Source organism: Misgurnus anguillicaudatus, chromosome 22 (genome assembly GCF_027580225.2).
Source record: "Misgurnus anguillicaudatus chromosome 22, ASM2758022v2, whole genome shotgun sequence".
Taxonomy (NCBI): domain Eukaryota; kingdom Metazoa; phylum Chordata; class Actinopteri; order Cypriniformes; family Cobitidae; genus Misgurnus; species Misgurnus anguillicaudatus.
The window spans coordinates 46,940,966-46,956,874 of record NC_073358.2 but is presented as its reverse complement, the minus strand read 5'-3'; the positions used below and the strand labels follow the sequence as shown (position 1 = coordinate 46,956,874).

At 40.0% G+C, this 15,909-nt stretch overlaps 1 protein-coding gene across 2 annotated transcripts in view; it reads right to left on the bottom strand.

Annotated features, from left to right (window-relative positions):
- Positions 1–409: 409 nt before the first annotated feature.
- The window catches only part of mapk1 (mitogen-activated protein kinase 1), a 60,257-nt gene continuing 44,757 nt past the window's right edge, over positions 410–15,909 (bottom strand). Inside the window, exons 6-10 of one of the 2 annotated variants that reach the window (XM_073861113.1) lie at positions 13,009–13,140; positions 12,722–12,831; positions 11,908–11,935; positions 11,777–11,797; positions 410–3,102 (exon numbers count right to left, since the gene is read on the bottom strand). In XM_073861113.1, coding sequence (XP_073717214.1) covers positions 2,999–3,102; positions 11,777–11,797; positions 11,908–11,935; positions 12,722–12,831; positions 13,009–13,140 — 395 coding nt within the window. In that variant the 3' untranslated portion in view covers positions 410–2,998. The other variant, XM_073861112.1, reaches the window with a different exon arrangement.

The window sequence follows — 15,909 nt, the reverse complement described above, 5'->3', positions numbered from 1 at the left end:
GTGCAAGAAAAAGTGTCATCTTTCCATTTCTATTAAATGCATAAACATCATCCGTTCTTAAAGTTGCAGATATGGTCATGGATGGCAGGCTCTAAAGGAAACAGGAGCTGTGATCATAATAAACTAAATCAGCTTCATGCTCAAGCTATTAATACATAAATGCATTTTACCTATTCTTGTTCACTCAATGGAGAATGAAAGACGAGTACTTCTGTTGCCTTGACAACCAAGACAGCACAATAGAATCAGAGCATTGCGTCTTTACCCTACAGCCGGACTCGACAATACCAAAGCATATCTTGAGTTGCGGCTGATTTTTGAAAGATACGCCTATTTGATCCATTTGGTGAGGAGACAAGTCCACCACGCACAGCCTAACAGGACTAATATTATAATAAAAGAGACACAGTTAGAGGCGAAAACAATACAATTGGTTTTATTTTGTTGTTTTTATAGGTTACATGACTTAGCAGATGCAGAGATCAATACTGGTAATTAAAACTGTCCGTCTTTTCAGTAGTAAAGAAGACAAACCTCTGAAACATAATGCCACTTTTTATCCAATATAGATTCGAAGGATTTGAATAGATTTCAGATGTTTGTAATCATACATTTCCCCAGCAATGTTACAGATACCCCAAAAAACACAACGAGGGGTCACAGGCTGGGGTATTTGAAGCTTGCAAGTAAAATTCACAACAAAATTTTGCCATTGCTAACAAAATTAAAGACATTTTTTACAAGATTAATAATATAATCACTAGACATTCATTTTTTACAATAAAAAACAGGTGTGCACAAAACTTTCAAAAAAACCAAAGGCGGCTAAATGCAACCAGGTCAAACAGGGGAGGGCAGAAATAAACGCTTATTCTTTATTTCCTCAAAACATTCACAAAATCACAAAAGCTGTGACAAATAGGACTTAAAATTACATAAAGAATTTAGATTTTTTGTTTTCGTAGTTATTTTTAAATATATATTATATATAATTTTAAGAGTATACCGCAAAAAGTCACAACTGATCCCCAACAAAAAGCTGCACAATAAAGTTTGTTATTCGTGACGCATAAAGGCACACAGAAACAGACAGACTGCACACTGATTCGGCAGAAGCTATCTTACAAAGTCATTTTTTCGTTTTATTTTAAAGAATAACCCATTCTCTCCTTGCTACCAGGCCAAGTAATCACTAGGTGGCGTCTTGCTGCATACCCAGGCGAAAGTAATAAAGGGCCGGTAAACCAAATACGAAGGCCAATGTGGGAAAAAACATCTCGCTTTAGCCATGCACATACTGTATGCATATATCAGTGTCAATAACTTAACTGTACAATTTAGCATACGAAGTGTATTGTTAAAAAAATTGCCAGGTGGACTTTCACTTTCCCGGTTTTTTTTTTGGGAGCACCACCAGAAAACTCACTAGGGTGGTTTCCCGGACAAGGTTTAGATTAGTCCAAGTGTGCACCTTCAGACAAAACAATGGCACTGATATATGTTAAGACGTGTAAGATGTATTAAATTAAAACGGCTCAAACATACATTTTAGTGTAAGCCCTGTCCAGGAAACTGCCCCACTGTGTGGTTGAAATTATAGTAAAACTGAATGCCTGACATGTCTCTTTATTTCCACCTGGGATTAAACTTGACATTCTGGTTGAGCGGTCTTATTAAATTCTCCAAAAAAGCTCAAATTTCTCACGTGCAAGCGAAATAAGATTTTTTGTCTTTTTTAACTCGTTATAGAAGAGATGCGAGACCACGAAAGGTAAGATATAACAAAAACCTGAGAGACCAATAGCAAAATCCCCAGCTGTGTGGCACTTCCATTGTCTTTGTATAGAAGCTTTTAACAGTCATGCAAGGGCACAGTCTTATTGATACAAGGCGGTTGGGGAGGGGTTGCAGAGAAAGCAAAAAATATATATATACAAACAGGAAAGAATGAATACAGATGAGGAGGCACTGTCATTTTCTTAATAAGTCTTCTTAATAATTCAAAATATTCCAATTTCATGAAAACTTACTACTTAGTAGTTTCTACCTAGCTAAAGTTTTTAAGTGTGCATTAGATTTAAAAAGATCTGATTTACAGATATACATACTGTACACCTGCACAGCAAAGAGGTGGTATTCACCTGCATGCATTTAAGCATTCGCCTCTTTTTGCAAGTGGTATAAGGGCTTTTAAATGTTTAATAATGTGGACACAAGTACACATTTTTCCAAGGTGTCAAAATTGGTCTTTTCTTTGGTGCTTAAGCATCTTTTAGATGAAGAATCATTAAGGGTTTACAATTGAGAATCAACGGTAAAAATAATGTAAATTATGGTTGTTTTAATAATACAAAATGTCCCTTGATTGCCTAAAGGCACATCTTTGAGAGATGTGATGAGTTAAAGGGGCCATTAGCAATACATGTTTATGTATGAAAATACCTTTATTAAAAGTTTCAAATGGCACCTTGGCAATTTAGATCTCTGTGCACTTTGAGGAGATTGGCGATGCACAATGTTGAGTAATAAGTGTCCACTGCATATATCTATATATATATATACACGAATAGAGAAAATCTGAGCCCTAATTTTCTCCCTGTCCTTAGTTCGACCTTTGTGGGACTTAAAAAATGGCTTACAGACAGCTCAGAGAAGCAGCTTGTTGGAAAGATTAACAGGAGGCTAGAAAGAAGCACAACAATAACACAATCATAGACTTTTTTACTGTATAAGTGTACAAGAGAGTTTAGACCAAGAGAAAAAAAAAGTTAATCTGTAATCTTCACAAGCTCATCTCAGATCCAAAACATCCACAGACACACAGATAAGCAAGTAGGTAGAAGAATGAGAAGATGAAGAAAGAGTGAGGGAGATGCTCTACGCTTCCATTATGATGTGAAGGAATGAGAGATTGAAACTGTAGAAGAGGTGGATGTTTTCTGCTGGAGACTGGATGTTAGGCTTGGATGAACTTTGAGGGCTTTTGTAGTTTTGGGGTTTAGGAGGAGATAAGATGATGCTGGCGATGAAGTCCGAAATAGGACCACAGCACACAGTGGGGTGGAGACCGAAACATCAGCACGATCAAATCCAGAATGCTGCCTACAAACAAGAATAAAACAAAATCAGCTACTGTTAAACCATGGCATGGACATTAACACAAAAAACAAACACGTTTTTCAAAACTAACACTTGGCAACCGCCAAATGCAGGTAAAAACGGCTTTGCGGTGTAAATAAAATTTGTAATCTTTATTAAAGATCCACAGTTTAGATTTTTAGCAGAATCTAGTGGTGAGATTATGAATTGCAACCAACAGCTCAGTCTACAGTCTGACTGCTAAATGTTTATTTTTCTAAACAACCCATTTCAAGTAGTATGCAGCTTTCATTTATTATACACAGCTGTTATAAAGACACCTACAGGCAAAGAGCCAATTCGTGTTGTTGAAGATTTTACATTCAATCCATTTCAATGGATTGCCATCAAGTATGAAATTGTCCTGCTAGTAAAATACTATGATAAGCTATGTGGAGATTTATGCATTTTTAGTTTTCTAAGAATAGCAATGTTCTTGGCACTGCTTTGTAATCCAGGAAGTACAACAGGAACTTCCACTAAACAGCTTCTGCCTTCAAAGAACATTAAACATGGAAACGCACAGGAAACATGACATGTCTTTACACTACTGCGGTACATTTTTAATAGATTATTCTATAGATCTGAGGCTCTGTACTGTGATTTACCTGTGCAATAAACACTGGTCTGGTTTATCTGTGCAATTAACTATAGACTGTGGACTGTGATTTACCTGTGCAGTAGCCTATGGACTGTGATTTACCTGTGCAGTAGACTATGAACTTTGATTTACCTGTGCAGTAAACTATGGACTGTGATTTACCTGTGCAGTAGACTATGAACTGTGATTTACCTGTGCAGTAGACTATGAACTGTGATTTACCTGTGCAGTAGACTATGGACTGTGATTTACCTGTGCAGTAGACTATGGACTGTGATTTACCTGTGCAGTAGCCTATGGACTGTGATTTACCTGTGCAGTAGACTATGGACTTTGATTTACCTGTGCAGTAAACTATGGACTGTGATTTACCTGTGCAGTAGCCTATGGACTGTGATTTACCTGTGCAGTAGACTACAGATTTTGATTTACCTGTGCAGTAAACTATGGACTAAGATTTACCTGTGCAGTAGATTATGGACTGTGATTTACCTGTGCAGTAGCCTATGGACTGTGATTTACCTGTGCAGTAGCCTATGGACTGTGATTTACCTGTGCAGTAGCCTATGGACTGTGAATTACCTGTGCAGTAGCCTATGGACTGTGATTTACCTGTGCAGTAGACAATGGACTGTGATCTACCTGTGCAGTAGACTATGGACTGTGATTTACCTGTGCAGTAGACTATGGACTTTGTTTTTACCTGTGCAGTAGATTATGGACTGTGATTTACCTGTGCAGTAGACTATGGACTGCGATTTACCTGTGCAGTAGCCTATGGACTGTGATTTACCTGTGCAGTAGACTGTGGACTGTGATTTACCTGTGCAGTAGCCTATAGACTGTGATGTACCTGTGCAGTAGACTGTGGACTTTGATTTACCTGTGCAGTAGATTATGGACTGTGATTTACCTGTGCAGTAGACTATGGACTGTGATTTATTTGTTCAGTAGCCTATGGACTGTGATTTACCTGTTCAGTAGCCTATGGACTGTGAATTACCTGTGCAGTAGCCTATGGACTGTGAATTACATGTGCAGTAGCCTATGGACTGTGATTAACCTGTGCAGTAGCCTATGGACTGTGATTAACCTGTGCAGTAGCCTATGGACTGTGATTAACCTGTGCAGTAGCCTATGGACTGTGATTAACCTGTGCAGTAGCCTATGGACTGTGAATTACCTGTGCAGTAGATTATGGACTGTGATTTACCTGTGCAGTAGCCTATGGACTGTGATTTACCTGTGCAGTAGACTATGGACTGTGATTTACCTGTGCAGTAGACTATTGAATTTGATTTACCTGTGCAGTACATTATGGACTTTGATTTACCTGTGCAGTAGACTATGGACTGTGATTTACCTGTGCAGTAGACTACTGATTTTGATTTACCTGTGCAGTAAACTATGGACTAAGATTTACCTGTGCAGTAAACTATGGACTGTGATTTACCTGTGCAGTAGATTATGGACTGTGATCTACCCGTGCAGTAGACTATTGACTGTGATTTACCTGTGCAGTAGCCTATGGACTGTGATTTACCTGTGCAGTAGCCTATGGACTGTGATTTACCTGTGCAGTAGACTGTGGACTTTGATTTACCTGTGCAGTAAACTATGGACTGTGATTTACCTGTGCAGTAGACTATGGACTTTGATTTACCTGTGCAGTAGCCTATGGACTGTGATTTACCTGTGCAGTAGCCTATAGACTGTGATGTACCTGTGCAGTAGACTGTGGACTGTGATTTACCTGTGCAGTAGATTATGGACTGTGATTTACCTGTGCAGTAGACTATGGACTGTGATTTATTTGTTCAGTAGCCTATGGACTGTGATTTACCTGTTCAGTAGCCTATGGACTGTGAATTACCTGTGCAGTAGCCTATGGACTGTGAATTACATGTGCAGTAGCCTATGGACTGTGAATTACCTGTGCAGTAGCCTATGGACTGTGATCTACCCGTGCAGTAGACTATTGACTGTGATCTACCCGTGCAGTAGCCTATGGACTGTGATTTACCTGTGCAGTAAACTATGGACTGTGATTTACCTGTGCAGTAGCCTATGGACTGTGATTTACCTGTGCAGTAGACTATGGACTGTGATTTACCTGTGCAGTAGCCTATGGACTGTGATTTCCCTGTGCAGTAGACTATGGACTGTTATTTACCTGTGCAGTAGATTATGGACTGTGATTTACCTGTGCAGTAGCCTATGGACTGTGATTTACCTGTTCAGTAGCCTATGGACTGTGATTTACCTGTGCAGTAGACTATGGACTTTGATTTACCTGTGCAGTAAACTATGGACTGTGATTTACCTGTGCAGTAGCCTATGGACTGTGATTTACCTGTGCAGTAGCCTATAGACTGTGATGTACCTGTGCAGTAGACTGTGGACTGTGATTTACCTGTGCAGTAGATTATGGACTGTGATTTACCTGTGCAGTAGACTATGGACTGTGATTTATTTGTTCAGTAGCCTATGGACTGTGATTTACCTGTTCAGTAGCCTATGGACTGTGAATTACCTGTGCAGTAGCCTATGGACTGTGAATTACATGTGCAGTAGCCTATGGACTGTGATTAACCTGTGCAGTAGCCTATGGACTGTGATTAACCTGTGCAGTAGCCTATGGACTGTGATTTCCCTGTGCAGTAGCCTATGGACTGTGAATTACCTGTGCAGTAGCCTATGGACTGTGATTTACCTGTGCAGTAGACAATGGACTGTGATCTACCCGTGCAGTAGACTATGGACTGTGATCTCCCCGTGCAGTAGACTATTGACTGTGATTTACCTGTGCAGTAAACTATGGACTGTGATTTACCTGTGCAGTAGCCTATGGACTGTGATTTACCTGTGCAGTAGACTACGGATTTTGATTTACTTGTGCAGTAAACTATGGACTAAGATTTACCTGTGCAGTAGATTATGGACTGTGATTGACCTGTGCAGTAGCCTATGGACTGTGATTTACCTGTGCAGTAGCCTATGTACTGTGATTTACCTGTGCAGTAGCCTATGGACTGTGATTTACCTGTGCAGTAGCCTATGGACTGTGATTTACCTGTGCAGTAGCCTATGGACTGTGATTTACCTGTGCAGTAGACTGTGGACTTTGATTTACCTGTGCAGCAAACTATGGACTGTGATTTACCTGTGCAGTAGACTATGGACTTTGATTTACCTGTGCAGTAGCCTATGGACTGTGATTTACCTGTGCAGTAAACTATGGACTGTGATTTACCTGTGCAGTAGACTTTGGACTGTGATTTACCTGTGCAGTAGCCAAAGGACTTTGATTTACCTGTGCAGTAGCCTATGTACTGTGATATACATGTGCAGTAGCCTATAGACTGTGATGTACCTGTGCAGTAGACTGTGGACTTTGATTTACCTGTGCAGTAGATTATGGACTGTGATTTACCTGTGCAGTAGACTATGGACTGTGATTTATTTGTTCAGTAGCCTATGGACTGTGATTTACCTGTTCAGTAGCCTATGGACTGTGAATTACCTGTGCAGTAGCCTATGGACTGTGAATTACATGTGCAGTAGCCTATGGACTGTGATTAACCTGTGCAGTAGCCTATGGACTGTGATTAACCTGTGCAGTAGCCTATGGACTGTGATTAACCTGTGCAGTAGCCTATGGACTGTGATTAACCTGTGCAGTAGCCTATGGACTGTGATTAACCTGTGCAGTTGACTATAGTCTAGTTTACCTGTGCAGTAGCCTATGGACTGTGATTTACCTGTGCAGTAGACTATGGACTTTGATTAACCTGTGCAGTAGCCTATGGACTGTGATTAACCTGTGCAGTAGCCTATGGACTGTGATTAACCTGTGCAGTTGACTATAGTCTAGTTTACCTGTGCAGTAGCCTATGGACTGTGATTTACCTTTGCAGTAGCCTATGGACTGTGATTAACCTGTGCAGTAGACTATGGACTTTGATTTACCTTTGCAGTAGACTATGGACTTTGATTTACCTTTGCAGTAGCCTATGGACTGTGATTTACCTGTGCAGTAGACAATGGACTGTGATCTACCTGTGCAGTAGACTATGGACTGTGATCTCCCCGTGCAGTAGACTATTGACTGTGATTTACCTGTGCCGTAGACCAATGACTGTGATTTACCTGTGCAGTAGACTATGGACTGTGATTTACCTGTGCAGTAGACTATGGACTTTGATTTACCTGTGCAGTAAACTATGGACTTTGATTTACCTGTGCGGTAGACTATGGACTGCGATTTACCTGTGCAGTAGCCTATGGACTGCGATTTACCTGTGCAGTAGCCTATGGACTGTGATTTACCTGTGCAGTAGCCTATAGACTGTGATGTACCTGTGCAGTAGACTGTGGACTTTGATTTACCTGTGCAGTAGATTATGGACTGTGATTTACCTGTGCAGTAGACTATGGACTGTGATTTATTTGTTCAGTAGCCTATGGACTGTGATTTACCTGTTCAGTAGCCTATGGACTGTGAATTACCTGTGCAGTAGCCTATGGACTGTGAATTACCTGTGCAGTAGCCTATGGACTGTGATTAACCTGTGCAGTAGCCTATGGACTGTGATTAACCTGTGCAGTAGCCTATGGACTGTGATTAACCTGTGCAGTAGCCTATGGACTGTGATTAACCTGTGCAGTAGCCTATGGACTGTGATTAACCTGTGCAGTAGCCTATGGACTGTGATTAACCTGTGCAGTTGACTATAGTCTAGTTTACCTGTGCAGTAGACTATGGACTGTGATTTACCTTTGCAGTAGCCTATGGACTGTGATTAACCTGTGCAGTAGACTATGGACTTTGATTTACCTTTGCAGTAGACTATGGACTTTGATTTACCTTTGCAGTAGCCTATGGACTGTGATTAACCTGTGCAGTAGACTATGGACTGTGATTTACCTGTGCAGTAGACTATGGACTGTGATTTACCTGTGCAGTAGACTATGGACTTTGATTTACCTGTGCAGTAGCTTATGGACTGTGATTTACCTGTACAGTAGCCTATGGACTGTGATTTCCCTGTGCAGTAGCCTATGGACTGTGATTAACCTGTGCAGTAGCCTATGGACTGTGATTAACCTGTGCAGTTGACTATAGTCTAGTTTACCTGTGCAGTAGACTATGGACTGTGATTTACCTTTGCAGTAGCCTATGGACTGTGATTAACCTGTGCAGTAGACTATGGACTTTGATTTACCTTTGCAGTAGACTATGGACTTTGATTTACCTTTGCAGTAGCCTATGGACTGTGATTTACCTGTGCAGTAGACTATGGACTGTGATTTACCTGTGCAGTAGACTATGGACTTTGATTTACCTGTGCAGTAGACTATGGACTGTGATTTACCTTTGCAGTAGCCTATGGACTGTGATTTACCTGTGCAGTAGACTATGGACTGTGATTTACCTTTGCAGTAGCCTATGGACTGTGATTAACCTGTGCAGTAGACTATGGACTTTGATTTACCTTTGCAGTAGACTATGGACTTTGATTTACCTTTGCAGTAGCCTATGGACTGTGATTTACCTGTGCAGTAGACTATGGACTGTGATTTACCTGTGCAGTAGACTATGGACTTTGATTTACCTGTGCAGTAGACTATGGACTGTGATTTACCTTTGCAGTAGCCTATGGACTGTGATTTACCTGTGCAGTAGACTATGGACTGTGATTTACCTTTGCAGTAGCCTATGGACTGTGATTAACCTGTGCAGTAGACTATGGACTTTGATTTACCTTTGCAGTAGACTATGGACTTTGATTTACCTTTGCAGTAGCCTATGGACTGTGATTTACCTGTGCAGTAGACTATGGACTGTGATTTACCTGTGCAGTAGACTATGGACTTTGATTTACCTGTGCAGTAGACTATGGACTGTGATTTACCCGTGCAGTTGACTATGGACTGTGATTTACCTGTGCAGTAGCCTATGGACTGTGATTAACCTGTGCAGTAGCCTATGGACTGTGATTAACCTGTGCAGTAGCCTATGGACTGTGATTAACCTGTGCAGTAGCCTATGGACTGTGATTAACCTGTGCAGTTGACTATAGTCTAGTTTACCTGTGCAGTAGACTATGGACTGTGATTTACCTTTGCAGTAGCCTATGGACTGTGATTAACCTGTGCAGTAGACTATGGACTTTGATTTACCTTTGCAGTAGACTATGGACTTTGATTTACCTTTGCAGTAGCCTATGGACTGTGATTTACCTGTGCAGTAGACTATGGACTGTGATTTACCTGTGCAGTAGACTATGGACTTTGATTTACCTGTGCAGTAGACTATGGACTGTGATTTACCTTTGCAGTAGCCTATGGACTGTGATTTACCTGTGCAGTAGACTATGGACTGTGATTTACCTTTGCAGTAGCCTATGGACTGTGATTAACCTGTGCAGTAGACTATGGACTTTGATTTACCTTTGCAGTAGACTATGGACTTTGATTTACCTTTGCAGTAGCCTATGGACTGTGATTTACCTGTGCAGTAGACTATGGACTGTGATTTACCTGTGCAGTAGACTATGGACTTTGATTTACCTTTGCAGTAGACTATGGACTGTGATTTACCTTTGCAGTAGCCTATGGACTGTGATTTACCTGTGCAGTAGACTATTGACTGTGATCTACCCATGCAGTAGACTATGGACTGTGATTTACCTATGCAGTAGACTATGGACTGTGATTTACCTGTGCAGTAGACTATGGACTGTGATTTACCTGTGCAGTAGACTATGGACTGTGATTTACCTGTGCAGTAGACTATGGACTGTGATTTACCTTTGCAGTAGCCTATGGACTGTGATTTACCTGTGCAGTAGACTATGGACTGTGATTTACCTGTGCAGTAGACTGTGGACTGTGATTTACCTGTGCAGTAGACTATGGGCTGCGATTTACCTGTGCAGTAGCCTATGGACTGCGATTTACCTGTGCAGTAGCCTATGGACTGCGATTTACCTGTGCAGTAGCCTATGGACTGTGATTTACCTGTGCAGTAGCCTATGGACTGTGATGTACCTGTGCAGTAGACTGTGGACTGTGATTTACCTGTGCAGTAGACTATGGACTGTGATTTACCTGTGCAGTAGACTATGGACTGTGATTTATTTGTTCAGTAGCCTATGGACTGTGATTTACCTGTTCAGTAGCCTATGGACTGTGAATTACCTGTGCAGTAGCCTATGGACTGTGAATTACCTGTGCAGTAGCCTATGGACTGTGATTAACCTGTGCAGTAGCCTATGGACTGTGATTAACCTGTGCAGTAGCCTATGGACTGTGATTAACCTGTGCAGTAGCCTATGGACTGTGATTAACCTGTGCAGTAGACTATGGACTGTGATTAACCTGTGGACTTGACTATTGTCTTGTTTACCTGTGCAGTAGACTATGGACTGTGATTTACCTTTGCAGTAGCCTATGGACTGTGATTAACCTGTGCAGTAGCCTATGGACTGTGATTAACCTGTGCAGTAGACTATGGACTGTGATTTACCTTTGCAGTAGCCTATGGACTGTGATTAACCTGTGCAGTAGCCTATAGTCTAGTTTACCTGTGCAGTAGACTCTGGCCTGTGATTTACCTTTGCAGTAGCCTATGGACTGTAATTTACCTTTGCAGTAGCCTATGGACTGTAATTTACATGTGCAGTAGACTATGGACTGTGATTTACCTTTGCAGTAGCCTATGGACTGTGATTTACATGTGCAGTAAACAATGGACTGTGATTTACCAGTGCAGTAGACTTTGGACTGTGATTTACCTTTGCAGTAGCCTATGGACTGTGATTTACATGTGCAGTAGACAATGGATTATGATTTACCTGTGCAGAAGACTATGGACTGTGATCTACCTGTGCAGTAGACTATTGACTGTGATCTACCCGTGCAGTAGACTATGGACTGTGATTTACCTGTGCAATAAATTATGGACTGGTTTACCTGTGCCGTAGACCAATGACTGTGATTTACCTATGCAGTAGACAATAGACTGTGATTTACCTGTGCAGTAAGCTATAGTTTGTAATTTACCTGTACAGTAGACTATGGTCTATATCCTGGCTGGAAGCGTGCAGTTTCTGCAAAAATCAGCTCCTTTAAAGTCTCTTTGGGCAAGTCATCCAGCTCCATATCGAATTTAAATGGAGCCTCAGCAACAGGCTGTAGAAAGGAAATAATGATGCATTTTACTACAATTTCCTTCCATCTACACATTTATTGTAGAAAAGATGCTTGCGCAGGTTGAATTCCTGAATGATGCATTTACTATAACAATCAGTACAGAGTTGTTATATGAATGCTTCGCTTATGCTTAGTTATGCAACCAGTCTGTAGTTTTGTAACTAGTAACCAATTGTTGCGTAAATGCTATAAATCATGTGACAGTAATCTTCCATTCTTATGTTAAAACTACCAATCACATTCAAATAGATACACCTCAGTAGGTCAAAGGAAATGCTCTCAAACTTTGATCACCATAAACTCTAAAGGTGTGCAAAAGCACGATAGTCATGCCCACATTATATGGTTGTATGTACTCATTTAAGGATGCCTGGAAGATGTGATTCCAATTGATCAATTGCAGGGTTTATTGGTCATATATTTTGTATGATGACTGTAAAACTATTTAATTGACTGCTTGACAGATTTTCTTCAGAGCTGTGCTAACTTTACATGTCTCGTATCACTCCACAATCTCTTCATACATAATTAAAAACTTAAATCAATATTTTTTATTTACTGATTTATATGGGAAGCTGCATTTTAATAAATGGGATAATGTACAGTCAGCTGGTCAATAAATTATAATATTCATTAGTATTGTTTACAAATACATCACAATAAATGTTTAAGTAACAACAGCGCTCAGAACAAACCAATAAATGTTTTTTATATAAAAAAAGTGTAAGATTATTCATGTTTTTCATTATGAAGAAGGACACTGACCTCGTCTGTGGGGTCATAGTACTGCTCCAGGTACGGGTGAGCCAGCGCCTCCTCCACCTCGATCCTCTTATGAGGGTTAAAGGTCAACATCTTATCCAGCAGATCCAGCGCTACAAGAACAAAACAGTACTGAATCTATCTAGTAAATAAAACAACTACTGGAAATCATATTATCAATTTAAGGAGGCAAAAATCTGATGGAGTGAATCACACCCTGAAAGATGTCCTTAAGGATGATTAAGCATTAAAATATGAATGCTTCAATCTGCATGGAGTTGAACTCTGACCTTTAGGGTCTGCGTTAGGAAAGAGGCGATTCCAGGGCACTTTGCATCGGAGAGGAAGAGACAGCAGGTAATTTCTCGCCTTGATGTTGATGATGCAGTTGAGATCCTCCTGAGACGGAGAGCCCAAAATACCTGCAGGAGAAACAAACACACAGAAAGAGGATTAGAGGACTGGAAGGAGGGCAGGAAATAAGGAGAAAGGAAATGAAAGCGGATAAAGGAAAAGTGAGGACAACCAAAAGAAGAAAAGCATAATAAGAAAGTAAAAAGAGCCATTATCTCATTTCAGTTGGGTGTCTGTTGCTCCGCTCTTTGCCATCCTGGCAGAACACAATGACTTCAAACTCTTTGATGTTTTATGTGACACGTTCCATTTACATGTAGAAAGCTATGCTATACACACACACACACACACACACATACACACACACACACACACACACACACACACACACTCACACACACACACACACACACATGTTTAAGCATTGTGAATAATGGCCACTTCAGAAAAAAAATCTAATTAATATTTTTTGTAAAGCAGCTTTCAGCAGTAATCAAAAGCACTATACACATTTAAATAACTTAATTGGTAAATAATAGCAATTAAGCTAATTTACATGTAAAAATGGGCATTGGGCATAATCCTTTAGGTGAGTTTATACATAAACTCACCTAAAGGATTATTAGGAACACCATACTAATACTGTGTTTGACCCCCTTTCGCCTTCAAAACGGCCTAAATCTCTCTGTGGCATTGATTCAACAAGGTGCTGAAAGCATTCTTTAGAAATGTTGGCCCATATTGATAGGATATAGTGCACATTCAGGGCACGAAACTCCCATTCCACCACATCCCAAAGATGCTCTATTGGGTTGAGATCTGGTGACTGTGGGGGCCATTTTAGTACAGTGAACTCATTGTCATGTTCAAGAAACCAATTTGAAATGAGTCGAGTTTTGTGACATGGTGCATTATCCTGCTGGAAGTAGCCATCAGAGGATGGGTACATGGTGGCCATAAAGGGATGGACATGGTCAGAAACAATGCTCAGGTAGGCCGTGGTATTTAAACGATGCCCAATTGGCACTAAGGGGCCTAAAGTGCGCCAAGAAAACATTGCCCACACAATTACACCACCACCAGCAGCTTGCACAGTGGTAACAAGGCATGATGGATCCATGTTCTCATTCTGTTTACGCCAAATTCTGACTCTACCATCTGAATGTCTCAAAAGAAATCGAGACTCATCAAACCAGGCAACATTTTTCCAGTCTTCAACTTTGCAATTTTGGTGAGCTCGTGCAAATTCTAGCCTATTTTCCTATTTGTAGTGGAACCGATGGGTACCCGGTGAGGTCTTCTGCTGTTGTAGCCCATCTGCCTAAATGGGCTTTAATGTTTTTTATTATATTTGAAGTGAATTATATTTTGTGTTTGATACATCTCAGTACACCATGATAATGACAAACGCGCACGCACGCACACGCACACACACACACACACACACACACACACACACACACACACAGAACAAGGAAATGAGTGGAGTTAACAGGGAAACATCTGCTTCTACAGGCCAGACAAGCCAAAGAGACGTGTGGTAGTGGAGGAAAACCTGTTGCTTGTGATTATTTGTCTTTCTGAACCTAGAAACAACTAGGAAACTCACACCCTTAGACATACACAAGGTTATGAATCTAATTAGATTAGGTCAAAATCAACATCATCTCTGACAGGAAACACTAAGTTTTCACACTGATGTAACAGAAGAGAGAGTGTGAGACGGAGAGAGAGAGAGAGAGCAAGAGGTGAGGTAAACCAAGAGAAGGGAAATCAACCAACATCTGATGTTCTTCTGCTTACGACGGACATGCCGATTCAGCATTTTTAGATGATAACATCCAGCTTATCTTTCTTAGTCCTAACACTGCAAAACTGACCATCTATATCATATTTCAGTCATGGATGAATCACCTATAGAGCTTTTGAAGAGCGCTCGATATGCATCAATTATTCAGCTGAGAGAAAAACGCGTTTGCCTTTGTAAACAGAATTCTGAAGTTGAGCTGGTGATCGCATGCCTTAGGCAAGATATGGCATAATTACCTCTCTGTAATAATAATATATAATAACAACAAATGTTATATATTTGCAAATTACAATCGACCAATTAAATATAGAGCTGCTGAAAAAGAAAAATAGAAATGAAATAAATGTGAAAAAAGCGAGAGAAAGAAAGAGAAAAAAGAAAAAAAGCCCTAACCCTAACCAAATGACCATACAAACAAACAAAGGACGAAAGCAAGACAGAAAGAGAAAAATAAAAGAAAAAAAAATCCAGAAAATGATAAAGAAAAAGAAAGAAAGAAAAAAACGTAAAAATGTTATAGAAAGAAAGAGATAAGCAAAAAGAACGAACAAAAGAATAAGGGGAAAGACAAAGATTGAACCAACAAATGAAATTACCATTTACATTTACAAACAAAAAGAACGAAAGCATGAAAGAAACAGAGAAATGAAGAAACAGACAAAAAGAAATAATAGAGAAAGAAAGAGAATGAAACAGAATTAAAGAATGAAATCTAGAAAGCAAAAAAATAAATCAAGAAAATGAGAAAAAAGAAAGAAAGACATTAAGAAATAAGAAAGAAAGAAAGAAAGAATAAGGGAAAAGACGATTGAACAAACAAATGACCATACGAACAAACAAACAAACAAACAAACAAACAAAGGACGAAGGCAAGAAAGAAACAGAGAAACCTAGAAAGCAAAAAAATAAATCAAGAAAATGAGAAAGAAAGAAAGAAAATGAGAAAAAACGAAAGAAAGAACGAAAGAAAGAAAGAACGAAAGAAAGAAAGAACGAAAGAAAGAAAGAAAGAAAGAAAAAAGGGAAA